Source organism: Mercenaria mercenaria, chromosome 11, assembly GCF_021730395.1.
Source record: "Mercenaria mercenaria strain notata chromosome 11, MADL_Memer_1, whole genome shotgun sequence".
Lineage (NCBI taxonomy): Eukaryota > Metazoa > Mollusca > Bivalvia > Venerida > Veneridae > Mercenaria > Mercenaria mercenaria.
Genome location: NC_069371.1, coordinates 27,680,386 through 27,703,305, shown reverse-complemented (window position 1 = coordinate 27,703,305; position 22,920 = coordinate 27,680,386). Strand labels below are relative to the sequence as shown.

The window sequence follows — 22,920 nt, the reverse complement described above, 5'->3', positions numbered from 1 at the left end:
AGTTTCTAGAGTCAAAAGATTTTTTTTTGCCTAAGCACCGATCCCTTTTTTTGACTAGCATATTTTGACAAGCTTAACTTTGGCATGGCTTAAATCTATAAATCTTAAATAGGAAATTGTCTGTGTGGCAGAACCATTGCAATATATGACCAGCTTGTAGGAAAAACAAAGCTATTTATAGCAATTACACTTTAACTAGTATTTATTTTCACTGACTGTGAGAAATACAGTAAAGATAAATCCCTGAGCTCACTTGATGTTCCGATTTTAATTGTAGCTAAAGTCTGCAAAGAAACTGATTTCTACACAAATGTTTGTACTGTACAGTTATTCAAGTCATGAAAGTAAAAGGAAATCTTACCATTATAACATCTAATGATTGCCTCACATACAAACTTATACTGGTTCTGAAAAATTAGAAAGATATACAGTTTACATAGACATCTACTGATAACCAATGAACAAACAACAAACAAATTTGACAATCTACCTTACTATATTTTAAACATTTGCATTTTTATAGGTTCCTTACACCGAATAACAACAGTTCTGATTTTGAACCAGTCAAATAATCAGTATTGGAAAAGTAATTTAACTGTATCTATATATGAAATAAATTAAAACAATTTTTTTTTCTATTACAAGAGATCACAGAGTGATCCTGGCGCCCACCAAGGTGCCATTTTTGAGTCTTCCAAATTTTAAGACTTACTGACTAGCTCAAGGTCAAATTTCATTTCCGTATACAACACTGTGCATGTGGTCCAAATTCGAAAGCTGTAGCTTGAGAAATGTGAAAGTAGATCACTAGATCAATTTCAAGGACGAAATGTGAAAGTAGGTCACTAGGTCAAAATCAAGGTCAAATTACACTTCAGAACACAAATTTATGCACGTGGTCCAAATTTAAAGCCTGTACCTTCAAAAATGTGAAAGTAGGTCACTAGGTCAATGTCAAGGTCAAAGTTTGTTTCGGTACACAATCCTATGCATGTGGTCTAAATTTGAAGCCTGTAACTGCAGAAATGTGAAAGTAGGTCACTAGGTCAATCTTAAGGTCAAAGTTCATTTCGGTACACAAAACTATGCAAGTGGTCCAAATTTGAAGGCTGTAGCTCGAGAAATGTGAAAGTAGGTCACTAGGTCAAAATCATGGTCAAATTTTATTTCGGAACACAGAACTATGCATGTGTTCCAAATTTGAAGCCGGTACCTTCAAAAATGTTAAAGTAGGTCACTAGGTCAATGTAAAGTTCAAAGTTTGTTTCGGTACACAAAACTATGCATGTGGTCCAAATTTGAAGGCTGTAGCTTGAGAAATGTGAAAGTAGGTCAGTAGGTCAAAATCAAGGTCAAAGTTTTTTTCAGTGCACAAAACTATGCACGTGGTCCAAATTTGAAGGCTGTAGCTACAGAAGTGTGAAAGTAGGTCACTAGGTCAAAATCAAGGTCAACTCATGTCAAGGTTCATCTTGCCACTCAAAACCATACATGTGGTCCAAAGTTGAATGTTGTAGTTTATTGACAAGAACATTTTAAAATCTTTTCCCTATATAAGTCTATGAACCATGTGACCCCCCAGGGCGGGGCCATATTTGACCCTAGGGGGATAATTTGAACAAACTTGGTAGAGAACCACTAGATGATGCTACATTACAAATGCCAAAGCCCTAGGCTTTGTGGTTTGGACAAGAAGATTTTCAACGTTTTTCCCTATATAAGTCTATGTAAACCATGTGACCCCTGGGGCGGGGCCATATTTGACCCTAGGGGGATAATTTGAAAAATCTTAGTAGAAGACCACTAGATGATGTCATATACAAAATATCAAAGCCCTAGGCCCTGTGGTTTTGAACAAGAGGTTTTTCAAAGTTTTTCCCTATATAAGTCTATATAAACCATTTGACCCCCGAGGCGGGGCCATATTAGACCCCAAGGAATTTAATTTGGATCATCTTGGTAGAGGACCACTAGATGATGCTTCATACCAAATATCAAAGACCTAGGCTCTGTGGTTTTGGACAAGAAGATTTTCAAAGTTTTTCCCTATATAAATCTATGTAAATTATAGAAATAAACAAAGGGCCATAACTTACTAAAAAATTGTTGAACCAGTCTGATTTTCAGCGGGACACAACTAGGGTACCAATACATCATTCTCACAAAGTTTGGTCAAAATCTCCCCGGTAGTTTCTGAGAAGATGCGATAACGAAAAATTGTTAACGGACGGAAGGACGGACGGACGGACGGACGGAAGGACGACGGACCACGGACGCAGAGTGATTTGAATAGCCCACCATCTGATGATGGTGGGCTAAAAATTTAGAGTCATCTTTTTTCACATTCAAACATCAAACTGACTCTCATATCCAAATGAATTCTTCCAGATTTCACGATATAAGTATTTGAAGTCCAAATGCATTTCCTTTGATGCAATTCCTTAAATGATAGTGACCCCAAACGTTGGAGCCTTCAAAGGTCACAATACATACAGCACATTGTAATGTGAGATAAGTTAACTTTAAATGATGCCTCCTACTGAGAGCCCTGCTTGAGACGTTTTATTAAAATGTTTGCTGTTTCAACCAACCGCAGATAGTATAGGATTGTGACAATGAAGTAATTATAATGTTAAACACTTACAGCAACTGAAACATTGCAAATGAGACAAAAAACAAAAAACTGTAAATATGAACAAGAGGACCATGATGGTCCTGAATCGCTCACCTCTTCCCACATGACCCAGTTTTGAGTATGACGTCGTTTTTTCTATTATTTGATATAGTGACCTAGTTTTTGTGCTCATGTGACCCAGTTTTGAACTTGACCTAGATATTATCAAGATAAAAATTCTGACCAATTTTCATGAAGATCCATTGAAAAATATGGTCTCTAGGTTTTTCTATTATTTGACCTATTGACCTAGTTTTCTAAGGTACGTGACCCTGTTTTGAACTTTACCTAGATATCATCAAGGTGAACATTCTCACTAATTTTCATGAAGATCTCATGAAAAATATGGCCTCTAGAGAGGTCACAAGGTTTTTCTATTTTTATACCTACTGGCCTAGTTTTTGACCGCACATGACCCAGTTTCGAAACTGACCTAGATATCATCAAGGTGAACATTCAGATCAATTTTCATGAAGATCCATTGAAAAATATGGCCTCTAGAGAGGTCAAAAGATTTTAATAATTTTAGACCTACTGACCTAGTTTTTGACCACAGTTGACTCAGTTTCAAACTTGACCTAGATATCATCAAGATGAACATTCAGACCAACTTTCATACAGATCCCATGAAAAGTATTGCCTCTAGAGATGTCACAAGGTTTTTTATTATTTGACCTACTGACCTAGCTTTTTATGGCACGTGACCCAGTTTCAAACTTGACCTAGATATCATCAAGGTGAACATTCTGACCAATTTTTATGGAGATCCATTCAAAAGTATGGCCTCTAGAGAGGTCACAAGGTTTTTCTATTATTTGACCTACTGGCCTAGTTTTTGATGGCACGTGACCCACTTTCGAACCTGACCTAGATATCATCAAGATGAACATTCAGATTAACTTTCATACAGATCCCATGAAAAATATGGCCTCTAGAGAGCTCACAAGGTTTTTCTATTATTTGACCTACTGACTTAGTTTTTGATGGCACGTGACCCACTTTCGAACTTGACCTAGATATCATCAAGGTGAACGTTCTGACCAATTTTCATGAAGATGTCATGAAATATATGGCCTCTAGAGAGGTCACAAGGTTTTTCTATTTTTAGACCTACTGACCTAGTTTTTAATAGCACGTAACCCAGTTTCGAACTTGACCTAGATATCATCAAGATGAACATTCAGACCAACTTTCATACAGATCCAGTGAAAAATATGGCCTTTAGAGAGGTCACAAGGTTTTTCTATTATTTGACCTACTGACCTAGTTTTTGACGGCACGTGACTGAGTTTCGAACTTGACCTAGATATCATCAAGGTGAACGTTCTGACCAATGTTCATGAAGATCTTGTGAAATATATGGCCTCTAGAGAGCTCACAAGGTTTTTCTATTTTTAGACCTACTGACCTAGTTTTTGACGGCACGTGACACAGGTTCGAACTTGACCTAGATATCATCAAGATGAACATTCTGACCAACTTTCATAAAGATCCCATGAAAAATGTGACCTCTAGAGTGGTCACAAGGTTTTTCTATTTTTAGACCTACTGACCTAGTTTTTGACCGCACCTGACCCAGTTTCGAACTTGACCTAGATATCATCAAGATGAACATTCTGATTAACTTTCATGAAGATCCCATGAAAAATGTGACCTCTAGAGTGGTCACAAGGTTTTTCTATTTTTAGACCTACTGACCTAGTTTTTGACCGCACGTGACCCAGTTTCAAACTTGACCTAGATATCATCAAGATGAACATTCTGACCAATTTTCATAAAGATCCCATGAAAAATGTGACCTCTAGAGTGGTCACAAGCAAAAGTTTACGGACGGACGGACGCACGCATGGACTGACAGACGGACGACGGACACCGCGGGATCACAAAAGCTCACCTTGTCACTTTGTGACAGGTGAGCTAAAAATAAGTTGCAGTTGGTGTGCTTTCCATATGTATATGAAATACATTGACATGATTCAAGTTTACATGTAGGCCTTTAAAACTGAAAAATGCCCATATTCCTCACACCGTAAAAGCAAATACCAAACTACCATTCATTTCTTAAAGCCCATGTCTGCCTTAAATATGAAGACTATGCCTTATTTTAGGTTAATACATCTACAGTTAGGTTCACATACCGGAGTCTGTATTAACATTGCTCTCTGGTCTCTCATCTGCCTAACTATAGACAATGGATATACAGGCTGATTAGCTTCTATAAGACACATTGCTGTTTCCATGGTGATTAATACACCAGTTCTACCTATACCAGCACTGTAAATATATAAATTATACACAACATTGAAATAATCAAAACAAACCTCGTAGTCAAAACAAGACAATTTGTATCAAAACCCTATAAAGACAATAGAAATGTCATTATTTACAAATATATCCTCAAAAAGGTTAACAAACTCAATTGAAATTACCCTTATATAAATGATAAAAGCATACTGAAAGGTATCTTATGCATGAATCAAATGTTGAAAATTTCTAAACAAAACCCTGAAAAGCAGTCATTTTGGGGCCATGTTTTGAATCAAAGTTGCCAAAATGTTTCCTACCCATATACAGTAAGTACAAGTGTGTGATTATATATGCTGCTTAAACACTAGCAACAGTATACGATACCTACCTACAATGGACTATTGAGGGTTCTACAAGACCGACCCGTTTTTGCCGTACTTTCTGTACAAAGTCAAGGAAATCTGCGGGATCATCTGGTACACCATGATCTGGCCATGCAATATACTGCATGTGAGATATATGCCTCTCTTCCTGGGACTGAAATTACATAAATGGAAAATCTTACATACCAGACATGTCACATTAATTCTAAATTAAATACCAATATAATATATTCTTGTCTCATGTCGCTTGTCATGAACCAGTTTCTGACATTTCAAAGTTGGTGCATACAGACATTACAATCTAATCTCATACTATGATGTCAAAGTGTATGACAGATTTTTAATTTACAGTTTCTTAGAAAATGTTGCAATAATATTAACGGTAGGCAAGAAAAGTGATCTAACATGTCAACCTGAAAGTAAGTTTGATAACAAGTGTATTACATAACCATGTAGACTTTTCCTGAAATGTGATCAATACAACAATACAACACTTACCTCTACATGTGTTAAATTAAATTCCCTAAATGCAAATGAGGCTGACTCCTCCTCTTTCACACATGTGATCTGTAGATGGCCGTAATCTGAGGTCTCGTACAGGTCGGGCCAGTACTGGTGACATTTTATACGACCACGCTCCACCTACAATTTCACCAAAGAACAAAATAATACTGTAGATAACAGCTGAACATGGGAATTATTTTGTTGTTCCTCAGTACTAAATTTCATCAACTGATGCATACATGAAAGGTTAACCCTTACCCTGCTTAATTTCTATAATGAACTTGTCCATCTTTCAATTTGGACAGTACCATTAACTGTTAGAAGGGGTGCTTACCAAAAAGATACTGACTGAATGGTGAACAGTGAAAATGATGATCAGACTGCACGGATGTGCAGGATGATAATGATCTACACTGGTCGCAAAGGCAGAATAAATTGTTTCCAGCATGGTAAGGGTTAGGCCTACCTCGCAAATAAATTAATGATTCCACAATACTAGGGTTAAGTTCAACTTGTTATACCCATTTTTCATACCCTAACTTCAAGTCTCATAAGAAGTTCTATTAATTTTTCAATACAGTGCAGTCAAGGCTAGAGGATGTAAAGTACATACTGTGAAACCATTTAATATAGTGGGCACAAAATTTTGTGAATTTTGTTTTAAAAAACCCAGCTATTTCACGGAAATAGCAATTTTCAGCATAAAATACGTCGTAATTTAATTGTTGGTTGGGATTAAATTTCGAGGATTGCCTCAATAACAAAATACAAGAAAACTAGTCCCCCATGAATATTTATGATTTTACAGTACCTTGGTAGTAAGCATGACGACTAGTGTAGATTGTTGTTCCCAGACCATCTGCCAGAAGTCTATACACGTTGTCGGTAACGGACCCTGAGCAGCTATATACCGGTTCAATATACCGGACACTGGGATTTCCATCTGTAAATGTAAATACAAATATTAAACATGTTATCAGTTAAAACAGTTAATTCACCAAAGAATCCTTGTTTGAGAAAGGGGAAAACTTTCATGCTTATGAGCTAAGGACTGCTTCATTTGAAAGATGTAAATTTCTGGCCTGTCTAAAACATTGTTCAAAGACATTGTTGTTGTGATAAGATGACAGACAGTAGAACATAAAACACCTATAAATTTCCAACAACACAATTTATGGGTGTGTAAAATGACAAAGTCACCTGCAATTTTTACCTTGTCTTTAAACAAGACCAAAAAGAGCTACTTAAGTGTTGAACAAATCTTCTAACCATCAGATAAACAGGGCAATTTCCAGATTTATTTGTTCAATATGATCGTTGAAGGCAATGATAACCTTTGAAAACTGGCAAAAAAATAAATAGAAATAAAATACCCTGTACTGATAACTTTAATATCAAACAAGAGTGCCAGAATGTCACAATATACGCCCGTCACAGCAAATTTCTTTACATTAGCACCTGTATTTGCAAATGGAATTTTAATTTTCTAGTTGTTTACAATGTTGTTTTTTTTTTTAGAAATTATTGTAATTCTTTTATTTTTCTAAGTCCACAAAAAAAAAATCATTACCAGGTCAAGATACCTTAAAATACACCCAAAATTTGAAAGTAACATCAATGTTGTACCACAGAAAAGTGGTCTTGGTTTTTCCCTACGGTCAATTATAAAAAAATTACAATGTAAGTTATTTATAGTAACAACTAAGGGAAGTTAATCTTTAAAGAAAAAAAAAAAAAAAAAAAAAAAAAAAACCCCCCCCCCCAAAAAAATTCTAAGTCCACACAAAAATCCTTACTAGGTAGAGATAGCTCAAAATACACCTCAGAATTGGATGTTACATGCATGTTGTACTACAGAAAAGTGGTCTCGATTTTTCCCTACGACTTGTAATGAAAAAGTTAGAATATAAGCTATTTATAGTAACAGCAAAGGGAAGTAATTCAAAAGAAGGGACCAGTGCATGACACTCCGTCTCAAGATGGTGTACAATTGGGCCAAGTTACATCAAAATCCCTCCATGCATGAAGTAGAAATGCACCGGACAAGTCATTCTTGTATCTGATCTTGGCCTGTAAGTGTGACCTTGACCTTAGACCTAGGGACCTGGTTCCTGCGCATGACACTCCGTCTCATGATGGTGAACAACTGTGCCAAGTTGTATCAAAATCCCTCAATGCATGAAGAAGAAATGCTCCGGACAAAGTTTTCATTCTTGTATCTTTGACCTCTAAGTCTGACCTTGACCTTACCCCTAGGGACCTGGTTCTTGCGCATGACACTCCGTCTCATGATGGTGAACAATTGTGCCAAGCTACATCAAAGTCCATTCATGCATGAAGAAGATATGCTCCGGACAAAGTTTTCATTATTGTATCTTTTGACCTCTAAGTGTGACCTTGACCTTAGACCTAGGGACCTGGTTCTTGCGCATGACACTCCCTCTCATTATGGTGAACAACTGTGCCAAGCTACATCAAAATCATTCCATGCATGAAGAAGATATGCTCTGGACAAAGTCATTCTTGAATTTTTCATTCTTGTATCCTTTGACCTCTAAGTGTGACCTTGACCTTAGACCTAGGGACCTGGTTTTTGCGCATGACACTCCGTCTCATGATGATGAACAATTGTGCCAACTTTCATCAAAATCCCTCCATGCATGAAGAAGATATGCTCCGGACAAAGTCATTCTTGAATTTGACCTTTGACCTCTAAGTGTGACCTTGACCTTAGACCTAGGGACCCGGTTCTTGCGCATGACACTCCGTCTCATGATGGTGAACAACTGTGCCAAGTTTCTTCAAAATCCCTCCATGCATGTAGAAGATATGCTCCGGACAAGGTCTTTGGACGATCCGCCCGCCAGGGGCGTTCCCATAATACCTCCCGTTTTTCAAACGGGCGTATAATATGACTTTATACATTATACAAAGTAATAATGGATAAGATATGTTCATAATTCCGATGTGACATTATATATATATATATATATATATGTCTTGACATTTTCATTTATTACCGGTAACTTCAGAATGAGCAGCACAGAAATGTCAAAATAAGACCTTACTTCAACCTTAAAATCATGGAAAAAGTATCATGTTGCCTAAATAATTAATCTTTTCAACCTTCAGAAAATCCCTTTCAGTCTGGTGAATAAAGAGTCAAATGATCTGATATAAAATAGATGACAAATGCTTGTGTCTTCTTAGTTTTTTAAAACACTGTGGGTGGAGGTGGGGGGCAAATAAATACTACCTAGGATAGACGACTATAATTGGTATTTTGCATAAATCATGTGGCGTGGAGGTTATAACACTGAAGAAAGATGCACCATGGGACTCTGTTATATACCAACATGGTATTATGTGTTTAACTCTGGTTGATCTGTTTGTCTGTTAAACAGAGAAGGAAGTCAAGAGTTGTATATTGTGCAATAAACAACAGTTGACACATGTGAATGAGGAAACATTATTACATAAATTATGATGTCACCTTGCCCCATTAGTTTGCCTCACTATTTCTCTGATGATGAAAGCTCAGCATAATCTTTTCATGAAAATATCAATGAACATTCGAAATGAAAAAAGACATCATTGTGGTTTATTGTATGTTTTACCATGGTTCATCATTCAGATGCTTCGACATCTAACCATTTGGGTTAATGCCCTTGTGGTTTAATACCACTGGATCTGAAATCTAAACTGTGGTTAATCAGACAATAAACCATGATAAAGCCTTGGTAATTCTATAAATATTTATATATGTTGTGTATCCTGATATGATAACTATGTAACTAGAGTTAATAAAGTGATATTTTGTTCTGTTCTGCAAGCCTATTTCTCCTACCAGCAAACATACTGACTCCTGTAAGCAGAATCTATACACAGTTTCTTTTGAACTTTTATTAACTGAGCATCAGTCAGCTGTTTGCAGAAGTAGAACTTAACAGTGCTGCTTTAAAGTGGATAGATCTGACGCAATTTTTCAAAAATTTGATTGCATTTTTAACTATATTCATTATTCACTTTTCTTCCGTAGCGCAAATGTTTGTACAAGCCTTTAATATGGAGCAACAAAGCCTTGGGAATGCTGGCAAAACATGCAAAAGTATTTATTTTCCAACCTTTATCAACAGAAACACTCTTCTGAACTGGAAAATTCCTTGTAAAAAGTATATTACTGATGTCTTGTGAAAACTTTGTTCTAGAATGTATTAAATTGTTACAAACTGTATGGTATCCAATCTTTACTAAGCAAGAGAACATTCGTATCTCAGTTGAAAAGTTCCATGTAAAACTATACTTACATTTACATAGTTAGCATTGATATAATCACCACTATTTCCATTCTTAATCATCACTCTTGTCTGGTCATCTGTAATGTAACATGTTCATGCTTTATGTATGTCCCTGTCAGGCTCATAATTCAATCAATTCTATAAACTTATTCATCATCAAATAAGCTTATAGTTAATTATCACTGCTGAACTATGCCTCAGGATATATCTTTGGGAGAAGCTGGTAAGGTTTCTGGCACTACTCTTAAGTCCTCCAAAATGTCAGACTATTAGAATGTTCACGAGTATACCCGTGTTGAATTTTATACAAGAGGGCCATGATGGCCCTATATCGCTCACCTGAGTTTAATTGCTTTCTTGAAATAAATTCTTTGCTAAAGCTAAACAAATAACCCCATGAGGTGGGGTCAATTTGACCCCGGAGGTCATGATTTGAACAAATTTTGTAGAAGTCTACTAGGCAATGCTACATGTCAAATATCTAAGATCTAAGCCTTCTGGTTTATTTTTAGAAAATTTTTGAAGATTGTCCTATGTAAAATCAAGTGACCCCTGGGGTGGGGTCAATTTTAACCCCGGGGGTCATGATTTGAATAATTTTGTAGAGGTCCACTAGGCAATGCTACATATGAAATATCTAAGCTCTAGGCCTTCTGGTTTATTTTGAAGATTTTTCTATGTACAATCAAGTAATCCCAGGGGGCGGGGTCAATTTGACCCCGGGGGTTATGATTTGAACAAATTTTGTAGAAAGTCTACTAGGCAATGTTACATATCAAATATCTAAGATCTAGGCCTTCTGGTTTATTTTTAGAAAATTTTTGAAGATTTTCCTATGTAAAATCAAGTGACCCCTGGGGTGGGATCAATTTTGACCCCGGGGGTCATGATTTGGACAAATTTTGTAGAGGTCCACTAGGCAATGCTACATGTCAAATATCTAAGCTCTAGGCCTTCTGGTTTATTTTTAGAAATTTTTTGAAGATTTTCCTATGTAAAATCAAGTGACCCCTGGGGCAAGGTCAATTTTGACCCCGGGGTCATGATTTGAACAATTTTAGTAGAGGTCCACTAGGCAATGCTACATGTCAAATATCTAAGCTCTAGGGCTTCTGGTTTTTGAGAAGAAGATTTTTTAAGATTTTCCTATGTAAAATCAAGTGACCCCTGGGGCGGGGTCAATTTTGACCCTGGGGTCATGATTTGAACAAATTTGGTAGAGGTCCACTAGGCAATACTTCACACCAAATATCCAAGCTCTAGGGCTTCTGGTTTTTGAGAAGAAGATTTTTAAAGTTTTTCCTTTTGGTTGCCATGGCAACCAGAATTCTGTATGGAATTCAATTCTTTGAACAATTTTTAAAGAAGACCATCCAAGGAACAACCCTGTGAAGTTTCATCAAAATTGGCCTGTTGGTTTAGGAGGAGATGTTGTTTAAAGGAAAGTGTGGACGGACGGACGGACGGACGAACGCCGGACGGTGAGCGATCACAATACCTCACCCTGAGCACTTTGTGCTCAGGTGAGCTAACAATACTGATCATTACTAGCTGAATTGTGTTCAGTTTTTGCATACAGATGAGGTATACATTTGTATACAGTATTTCCTACTGCTGTATTTGATTCTAAAAAACAAATTTAATTTAACCAAACTAGTCTTTTCTATTAGAATATCTTTATTCAAACAGTGTTCACAAAAACTAATCACCTTGGATGTAAGAACCTTAGTCAGAACATTTTCTAAGGTGGCTTAAGAGACTCTGACACAACTCAAGTTGTTACTTTCCAGCTTTAAAAGCAAGTGAACAACAAAGTGCCCATACTGTTTCCAGCATGGGCTGGTTCCTTGCACAGGCCTGGATAACTTCCTCACAATACTTTATCATTAATGGGGTTTCAAACCCACAGGGGTGCCGGAAAGGGGATTCAAAGTGAATGTCAATGAGGCTAAGAAATTTCAGAAAATGCTCAAGATATAGTTACAATTATATATCTTAATGTTTGGTAAATGAAATTATTCTCGTTACAATAATAACAGTCTTTACAGTATCGCTAATTTAACAGTCTCTACAGTAATTCAGGTTGGCGGGAATAGTCTCGTGCTTATCGTGCATTTGTGTATTGGGTATATATATACCTTTACAACGTAATTTTGATTCATCTCGAGGTTAAATATTTGGCAGTGAGGTTTAAAATAGTGAATGCCCTACCCACCCTCCCCATATGCTTAAGCGGTCTGAAGCATTCTTATCAATCGATCTATAATAGTTCAGATTTTTATAAAAGATTTTATTGTTGTCTGCATATTTATGGACACTAAGCGAGAAAGAAAATATGCTTATTCAAGTATTATTGAATTTTCTTTTTATTTTCACATACAGTTACTTCACAGGCGGAGTTACTCAGGAGGATATGACGCTGATGGTTTTACATTTAATTGTCTCTAAAAATAGTTCTTTTTCAGTTAAAGCAGAGCAAGGCTTCATGTTACTTTTCTTTTAGTTTAATTTGAAATTTTGTTCAATTCTAAGTTAGTTTCGTTTCAGTTTTCCATTCCATTCCAACGACACTACGACAACCTGAACACCACAACCGGAACACCACTAGGACATTCGGAACAGATGAACACTTATTTAAACGTGCATTGTGTTGATATATCTTGTAAATCGATACTTACTGCCAAAATATTAGCCTTATTCCTACTTTCTGTGTTTGTTTTCTTACTGTTATGGAAGTTTAGAGAATAATTAATTTACTCTCGAATTTTAGAGAGAGTAAAATAAGTTCAAGGAGGAGCAGGGGGTCTAGTTTAGTGGTTAAGGAGATAGCCGCTCAACCCGGAGGTCGTGGTTGCGAGTCCCACTTGGATCACGACCACGCCTATCATGTGACACCAGTACTGGTTTTAACCAGAAAATGGACTAGAAAGTGGTTCAAATGAGCTTGAAGCTTTCATCATAATTGAGCTTAAATAAATTAGTATAAACTAACACTGAGTTCCAAGAGAAAGGTTTTACTTACAAGGTGATATATCTCTGTATCTGTTCTTTGGTACGTTGGTTTCTAACCGTGCAATATTCATAGTCATACCTGGTTTCTTTCTATATAATTGCTGAAACAAAGTAGGAAATAACATGAAATACAGTATATTAACTGGGCAAGTGTGTCCTCATACTGTGTTACTATGCATGATTCTACAGACATATTATAATCTGTAACTGGTTGTAGATGCAGATGTGAATATTTTGTTTTAAGGGTAACTGATTTTTATTATTTTTATTAAAGGTAACGAGGCTCTGCCAAGTTATTGCCAAAACAGATACCCTAGAGTTTGACATTGCCATTTGCACCTACGACAATGTTGGAATGGATTACTTATATATATGATTATTGCTCTTGTATTTGTACCAATGTACAAACTGAGTGTTGTGAATAAAATCTTGAAATCTTGTGACTTATGTTTCTTGCATACCATAGTTTACGAATTACAGAATAAATAAGGCAATACAAAGTACTTTCTTTCTATCACTCTTTGTTATAGCAGTGTATTTAAACAAAGCGCCGGAAATTAATGTCAGTAAACAGAGATGACATCATGAAGTTTCAATGATGCATAAAAACAAAGTTTCAGTTTAGTTCTATCATTTTGTAGTATAACGCTATGTTTTTTTCTCCGTAAAATAACTTATTATGAACCAAGAAATATACAATAAAGAAGGAGGATATTTATACTGTCAGTTACTGCAAAAGCACATATTTTTGCTTGGTCAAAATTTTGAGTATGTTTGCGAGGTTTAATATTCGGGAAATTGTAAAAATGGTATCATACTTGAATTTGAAGTATACTAATGATGAATATTTTATGCGAGGATGAATTTTTGCGAGATGTAGGGCCTCGAGAATATAGCGAAAATTAAACCCTCGCGAAAATTTCTGCTTTTACAGTAACTGTGTACATTTATCCTCATTATACATGTACTCATGCATGATCCTACAGATATATATATATACAACTGTGAGATCAGTTTTCAAATCTTTGCAAAACAGTTCTAAAACTTAAGATGAAGTTGGCAAGTTGGCAATATACATTTAACTTTTAAAACCACTGTTATTTTTGTATACAAGTTACAAAACATTGTGCATAATATGATCAAATCTGTCTGTGGTACATTCTTGTTTTGCTTGAATTTCCCTATCACTGACTCTGAGATCAATACATTTTTTTTTCTTACTATCAGACTTGTATGACAAGCTTTTGTTATAAATATGCTAACAAAATTTTCTCACATTTTTTTGCTTACTATTAAAGTTATAATCAAGAATACACTTGAACCACTTTGTGTGAAACAGAGACAAAAATGAGAAGCTAGGAAACAACAGCTTGCATTAATTTATCATAAGGTCTAGATTTTGATTCATTGTATATCTAGCTGCACGACTCTTAACCAGTAAACACCTAGTCTTTGTTCTCAACAAAATGGCCAATTTTAGTTCGACATCTCACAAAACTTAAAAAAAATTGACTTACTTCAAATTGAGCAAGAGCGGCACCACTTTCTAAACTTTCTTCTAATAATTTAAGGGACAGATCTAAAGCATTGGCTCCAGAAGTAGCACTAGATATTTGGTGAGTTTCCGGATCGTAGACAAAGTCGGGCTCATCCGAATTATCGTCCGCAGAATATGCTGTAAATAAAATATAAACTGATTCAAAACATAGCAGTAAAACAAAATATAGAAAATAGCCTGCCTTTAGCAATAATTATTACAAGCATTCATTTTTGAACTTCTACAAATTACTGTATTTCCCTTCGTAAATGCTCCCAACTTATTTTGACATCCGGACTCTAAATTCCAGTTTGGAAAATGGTGAGCTTTTAAAGGTACTGAACTGTCTCAAAGTGTGGCCCCTTTATGCAGCCCTTTTCCGGAATTCAATGTATATATCAGTAAACTGACAACTGTTTTGTAGATTAATATACATAATATGTTTTATATGCTGTTCGATTTTCATGTGAAACAGCCCTTTCTTTCTATAATCTGGTGTTGTTTGAGAATTTTATTTCTCAAAATGTAGCGCTCAGCGTTAAAACGAAAAAGACATTGAGGAAATAAAGTATGCTTTTCATCTTTATGACAAAAAATTGTAGGTATTATTTACAGTGCACAAAACATTGTGAAAACATCTGCTCTTATTATGTTAAAATACTGCACACAGCATGATCCATGTGAAAGAGAATGATATATGGTGCATGTATTATTTCATCCTTCAACTTACAGGTAATAAATACTTGCACCGTCAAAAGATGTGTAAAGTCTATTAGTCATTGTCATATATTATAAAACTTGCATGTATATGTATACCAAAATAGGATAGATATTTTACAATGGTATAATCGTACAAAGTTACGTGCATGAGTAATATATGCAGTATATTTATACCACAGCGGCAATATTAAATAATGTATAATACAAAGCACCGCACAAAAATGTATTAGCTTGCTAAATACACACTTTCGGTTCCTAAAAATAATGACAGAAAATGTGATAAGGCTTCTGATATGAAATCTTGGCACATGTCTGTAGAATCTAAGCAAGGGAGGTAAATAAACATGTGTGCTTCATGGTGATATTTGAGGCAGTGAATGGCATAGTCAAACAGAACAATTAGCCATTCTCAAGAAGGGATGTATTAGATTAAAAGAACTTCACATTTTTTCATAGATCTTACATTTTCATTTGCATTAAAGGGTGATGTTTTTTTAACTCTAAGCTATAATAAAATACTTGTTACTGAGTGTAAACACAAGTTGTTAATACCGAACAGCTTTAAGTGCCAGTATTGTTCCATATGGGTTCAACAATTTTCAGCTGTAACAGCAGATAGTCAGAACAGTTTTCCTAAATTCTATGAAAGCTTACTAACTTTATTCTTCACAAGTAAACATCAACTTCTCCACAATAATCACAGATACATGGTAAAAAATAATAACTGACTTCTAACATGTAGAGGCAAAGAATGTTTTTTTTACCAAGTGATCAAAATTGTGGCCTCTCTAGTCACATTTTTGCACTCTATGTATTGAGCTAACCGATACACCCAAGTACCAGCACAAGGCAAATATATATATAAAGGTACCACTCATATACTGTATATATTACCCATGCGTCTTTTTATGATTAAACAGTCCTTTGCATTTTATGCCAACTGTGACTTTACTTCCTTTATAACAAAGATTTTACAAAGTGATCGGAACGAAAGTTCTTATCAAAACTTTATATTTCAAGCATTTTAAGTATATTTGAGCCACACCATGAGAAAACGAACATAGTGCATTTGCGACCAGCATGGATCCAGACCAGCCTGCGCATCCGCGCAGTCTGGTCAGGATCCATGCTATTTGCTAATTGCAATAGGCTTTGAAAGCAAACAGCATGGATCCTGACCAGATTGCGCAGATGCGCAGGCTGGTCTGGATCCATGCAGGTCGCAAAGCCACTATGTTGGTTTTCTCATGGTGCGGCTCATTTATTCATTTTCTACTTTTTCCCTTGTGAAACTACACCCATCATTTTTTGCATTAGTCACTCTCTATTCAAACTTAAGATGAAATGCAAGATTACATACAATATTATAAACCCCTCTGAGAAAAATATATAGGTTATGACGTAATTCATCTTGTCAAAAAACATTGTCAAATAACATGCATTTAAAATGTCTATAAACCCCGTAATTTGAGCTATTTTCCCAGAAGAAAACTCCTAGTATCTATTTTTTTGATAAGTAATAAGCAAATAAAATCTTCATACACCCAACAATAAAAAATCTACATTACAAAAAATTATATATAAATGAAGATAACGCCTAAATCTGTTTCAACTTTGAAGAAAAAGCAAATATTAATATTCTCATAAAGGAAGTTTATTTCATAACGCTTCAGGATGGTACATGGTTTCATTATTTAGCACGTCCAGATCCTCTGGTTTGACTGATATAGGCACTTCATACCATTTTTTGTGGAAAGAGCTACTAGGAGTTACTCCTGGCATTATTTCTGGCTTAGGTCGGCACATGGGTAGAACCACTGGCCTTCATCTAGCCAGATGAATAGCTTCCTTAGTAGGGTTCAAGCCAGCAGAGGACAGAGGCTCAGTGACCTGAACTGCTGGGTCAAGGTGGCTGTTTCATGAATGATTTTTAAAAAAAAGTAAAACTTTTATTCTAGGAAGCATGCCTAGTTTTGTAGGCTAAGTATCCACAAGACTGCTAAGGAGCACCTCAACTTCCTGATCCTTAAATCAACACACCCTAGGTCTACTTGTCAGTTGTACAAGTCCATGTTAGTTACTAGCTTTTATAGTTTATTCACAATGGGTAAGGGAAGTTAATGACTATCTGCAACAAGATATATTTTTCAATCTATTCAAATTATATTCTAGGTAGGGTTACAGCTGTCAATGTATCAGTTGCTAAGCCACCAGTTTATGACCTTTGACAAGTTTCTATTTTGACTTTGACCTTGACATTCATTTAATTCAAAGGGTGAAATGTTTGTTGGTTTGGAGCCATTTTTTTTTCAATAGCTTTCCAACTATAGTATGTAACTGTGGTCAGTTAATCTATCAACAACTCCTGAATAACGAACTGTTCTCCACAAGTAACTGAGCTTCCCTAAAATGAGCCCAAATGACAGAAGACATACTGCCTGACAACATCAGGAAAGAAAATTTTCACCTCTTCTTGACATGAAGGCTTACATCCATATACAAGACTCATTAGACAGGGCTATTTTCTATAATTTTTCATGAAAAAAATTCTCTTACAAAATAACTGTACAGGTAAAACTAAGAAAAACATTAATGACATGCTAAAGTGTTAGTCCTATACAAGTAGTTAAAATTAAACACACATTATCTAATTATTACACACAATAAATAAGGATACTATAAACTGCCATTATGTTAACACACTCCATTCCTCAACACATATTATACATACCATTTGGCCTTACAACCAAATTAAGATTCTTCGTTCGAGACTCCCTCGATTGTCTTATAAATAGCACAACCTAGGAAAAATGGCACAAAAGACAATAATGAAAACAAAAGAAACTAAAAAGAACAGTACAGCATGCACACTTACCATTCGGTCGAACCTTTAAAACTAGTTCTCCTGAATGCGTTTCCCGAGATGCTCGGATAAACATGACAACCTGTCAGAAAGGATGTACAGTGCTTCAATATCATCAAACTCAAACATTAAAAAAATAAAATACAGTTAAAAACCAACTGCTCAAAGCCAAAAGGGAATGATCAAAATGCTAACGTTATGTTGTTGTTGTTAATCTTGTTTGGACTGGATGGTCATGGCAAAAAGTGATGCCAATGAACACATGTACTGTTATCTATCTACTTGGTACTGTATTCTCTTGGTACTTTTACTCATGTTACTTGACAAGTTATTTACGGTTAGCCAAAAATAGAAAGTAGAAGTAAAACGGCCTGGGACAACATCAATTGTTCGAGCCAGCCCAGGTGTTCTAGCCGGGGATACTTGAGTGAGCAGTGTTTCCCTGCAGTGTAAGTCACAAGAAATATTTGCTATACAGTTATGTAAAATTCTCATTGCTCATTTCATATCTGCTTTCCAAATATGCCAGAAGAAAAACATGTATGCCCTTCAGGAAGTGCAGAAATATCCAATTTCTCCTCAAGTCCTTTGGAACATAAATCACTTACTCCTAACATTATATTTCAACAGTCTTTCGATTTATCTTCTTCCTCTATTGCATATTTTTGTTTGTACCAATTGTTGACCACTTATTAACCTTTAGCCTGCTGTCGGAAAGTGATTCTGCCTTCGCGACCAGTGCAGACCAGCTCAGCCTGCAGGCTGATCATATTCTGCACTGTGCACTATTCAGTGAGTAAATTTTCAGTGAACACCCCTTCGAATAATAAATGGTATTGCCGAAATTGAATGATGGACAGTCCATTTTAGAAATTTAACAGGGTAAAGGTTAAGATGAATAGGTTACCTGTTCGTGAGTATGTTGGGAGACATCTCTGCCATTTATAAACAGCACCTGGTCCCCCTCGTTAAGGCGAGGTATAGCGTTGTCTGCTGGAGTGTTGGGCGCCACCCGTGATACAATAATAGGCATACCCTGATCTGCCCCACCCTGAAATTAGTAAACATTTATTTTGAAAAACATTATGTACACATAATTACAACTAATCTTTATAAGGGCATTGAAAAAAACTTTATAATCAGATACCTTGACATTACAATACTATCCGAAAAATAAATATTTTGACATTATAAGATGAGAAACTGGTTAGTTTGACATTTGTCAACCTAATGAAGAGCTGTGCATATCTTGTCTTATGTAAGAAGATGAAGAACACATACCTTTAAACACAGGAGAAACACCAAATTTACCACTTGATCGTACAATAAGAGAGAATCATAAAGGTCGGAAATATGGAGATGCGCCTGTGCTATGACATAACCTAGACAACATATTTACCTTGACCATATACCTTTAGAAGTATTAATCTTGACATAGCACTGACATACTACAAACCCTGACAGTAACTTCAAATCTGCTCTGGAGGCAAAATACCCTTGGCCATACTGGCAAGATATCTTGACATTAATATAAGATATTACATCTGGTGCATGAATATGTACAGAAAATATTAACATACAACAATCAACACTGTTTATCAAGATGGTTATCAAAGGATATAAGAAGAAATACTTTGATATATAGACTACATACCTTGACATTAAAGCCAAATCTGCCCTGTTCATCCGGTATCATCCGGATGGTAACCAGACCCTGTCCATCAAGGTAACCATTGCCATTAGGCTGAAAATAAAGAAATACACAAAGTAAGTCTACACAGTTTTTACTTAAACATATTTATACTAAAATGAAATAATCATACAAAAATTTGTTTTCAAAACTTATCTGCGTTTAGTAAAATCTGAATTTAGTTTCAGCACTTTTTAGTTTTCTATTCTCAAAAATGTATCTCCATTAGTCTTTCAGCTGCATTTAAGACAAACTAAAAACACATTTCTAGTGACAATATGATCAGCAAATTCCGTACCATTGCCCTACCAAAATTCAAAAATATCTTTAAGGAAAAACTATAACATGGATAACTCTCTGCTGCAAAACTGATTCCAATGACTCTTGTATCATATAAGCTCTGGAAGTTATATACAGTTTTCAAGGTATTTAATAATCATTAGGACCATTATAAGCTAATTCCCAACCATACAAATATCAAATAGCTTCATCAAACAAATGCTGCAACTACTTTCTCCAGAAGACAGCAGCATTCTTTTCTCTAGTTCCATTTAATCTTCTTAATGTACAATACTGTTTTTTTTTTCTTAGTCAAGAAGAGGATTAACTCTATTATCAGGACTACCTTTCAGCTTTGTTGTATCAAACAGATATTCTTCATTACCAAGAATTAGCCAAACACTCTCACACTCGTAAAAAGCAATCATACTTCCCACGCAGACGTATATTTTCATTTAACTACTGGGATTTATCTCTAAAACTAATGTGATACAAATATTTTCTTTGCATCCACAATAATGCCTCCTCATCAAGTTTTCTTTGTTTTGTCTTTAATATCAACAGCTACTACATGTCCTGTTTTAAAGTTGTCATGTGATCATAAGATCACTTTCTGTCTTTACAGGTCTGAAAAAGGGTAAAAGTAAGGAACCATCAGTCCAGTATGCAAGTCAGCTGGAAGGCTGAAACTCAACTGCAAAGAGAGGCAAGGGATTTTGATATGACGCGTCACAATCTACTGTCATAAAACAGGGGTTAGAAGTTACAACTGATTTTCCGCATTAAGTCATTACATCAGTGAACATAGCAATGTCTTACTTGCACCACTAACTCACTAGTCCAATGCATTGATTGACCAGCTTCTAGAATCTTATGGACAAAGGTTAAAAAAACTGAGTATGGAGACCAGTCTCAAAGTGTAGCACCTGATTGGTTGATTCTAGGTATACATCTGAAACTGACCAAATTGGCATGGCCGTATTTTAAGACTGGTCTCCAAATACTGTTTTTCACCTTTGGACCCTGTACTTGACATCATACCATAGAGAAAATAGCCTACAATGAGCAACCTGTCACATACAGTCCAAGTGACTTCCAACTATTACAATCTATGACATAGTTGATGAAAATTATACCCTTCTTGCATAATAATGACCAAAGTATACTACATTAGGCAAAATAATCTAAATGCTTGCTATATATAGTCAGTCTTGTTGTCAACTACAACTGAATGTACTTATTCTTAAAATTTAGAAGACTGACTGGCACTGGCATTTCACCTAGATTTCTGCATGCATTGCTGGGTCACTATGTACTATATTCAGCAATGGCAGCATGCAGCTGCTTGTTTTAGTTAGGGGTCAAGCATACTTTTGTGTTAGGCTGACCTCAGGCTGTCAATGGCATATAGCTGGAAAGTACATATCAATGGCAACAGAAAGAACTCTAACTAAAACCGTCTATCATGACCTGAACCTGAACCAAGCACTGATCTGTTCAATATTGTATTTTTTTCTTCTATTTTTGCAGAAATTTTGATACTTCCAAGAACTTTTTATTTCAATTATATATTTTGTATAGATATTCAAAAAAGGTTACATAATCTGTAAAATTTGGTCTCTTCAGTAAATAAAATCGTATAATTTGGTACACAAACTTGATATACTATAAAAATATTATAAAGTAAAAGGACCTGATGCAAGTATAAAACCGACACTTCATTTTCTCAATTTCTTTAATATTTTCAGACACCATACCACAAGGAATATCAAGTTTTACAACCTGATAATTATAATATGTCATCCAGCAGACAGTTTGCTGAAAACTTGACAAAATACTACTACTTTTCTTGTGACAAACCATTAAACACTAATTTACAATCAATTAACACAATGCTCCCTCTCTACTTGCTAACCTTCGGTAGTACGAAAATGTTATTTCTTTTTCAATAATCCTTCATTTGTCTGTTTGAGATATCTTAAAGATTTCATACTCTGATAAGAAATTTTCAAATAAACAGTTTGAAATTATAAAATAACGTACATTAGATTAAACTTTAGTAATCGTAAAGGCTTAGGCAGAGATTTCAATCTTTAAAATCTTTCAAACCCTTTTGTACAGGAAAATTTTATACCATGTGTCTAAATGATTATGATTCTCCTTTTCACTCCCCGATTGAGCATCTCAGAACTTTATACATTATTATATATTGTATCAAAGCAACAAACCAAATGCCCCCAAATTAGTACCGATTCTTGATACATGTACTTACTAATTAAGACTAATACATAACTGAACCGTCACTCTGACAGTCTGTATAACCAGTTTTAAAGGCTTTTTTTCTATTATTCTTGTACTGTAAAAGTGGTCACTTATTATAAAATAGAGAAAAGTATTATAAAACTTAAGCAGCACTCCTAGATTCCTACTAGTCCTCCACAAGTAACTCACAACTTCCTCACACAGAATAAATGGCTCAAAACTATTCTACTGTTACATTAGTGCCTGTTCTTTAAGATAAATGGTCCCTGAACTGTTTTCAGGATACACTAACTGTCCTATATGCATTAAACAACCAACTAAGAGCATGTGCATATCTTATTATTCAGGATAAAGCAAAATCTGATCAAAAAAGGACTGTAATATTCAAATCACTGCCAAAAAGAAAACGATTTCATTATCAAGCAATACAGAGTTGACATGTTGCCGCATT

The 22,920-nt window shown here is 35.4% G+C and overlaps 1 protein-coding gene across 9 annotated transcripts in view; it reads right to left on the bottom strand.

Annotated features, from left to right (window-relative positions):
* LOC123530832 (tyrosine-protein phosphatase non-receptor type 4-like) overlaps positions 1-22,920 on the bottom strand; it is a 149,325-nt gene that overhangs the window by 5,000 nt on the left and 121,405 nt on the right. For 8 of the 9 annotated variants that reach the window (XM_053518788.1, XM_053518785.1, XM_053518783.1 and 5 more), the window contains 11 exons: positions 19,893-19,982; positions 19,146-19,289; positions 18,251-18,320; positions 14,636-14,793; positions 13,129-13,219; positions 10,116-10,183; positions 6,620-6,751; positions 5,803-5,946; positions 5,310-5,458; positions 4,813-4,948; positions 362-407 (listed from right to left, as the gene is read on the bottom strand). In XM_053518788.1, the coding sequence (XP_053374763.1) occupies positions 362-407; positions 4,813-4,948; positions 5,310-5,458; positions 5,803-5,946; positions 6,620-6,751; positions 10,116-10,183; positions 13,129-13,219; positions 14,636-14,793; positions 18,251-18,320; positions 19,146-19,289; positions 19,893-19,982 (1,228 nt within the window). Of the gene's footprint in view, positions 1-361; positions 408-4,812; positions 4,949-5,309; positions 5,459-5,802; positions 5,947-6,619; positions 6,752-10,115; positions 10,184-13,128; positions 13,220-14,635; positions 14,794-18,106; positions 18,177-18,250; positions 18,321-19,145; positions 19,290-19,892; positions 19,983-22,920 lie in introns of all 9 variants that reach the window. The other variant, XM_053518782.1, reaches the window with a different exon arrangement.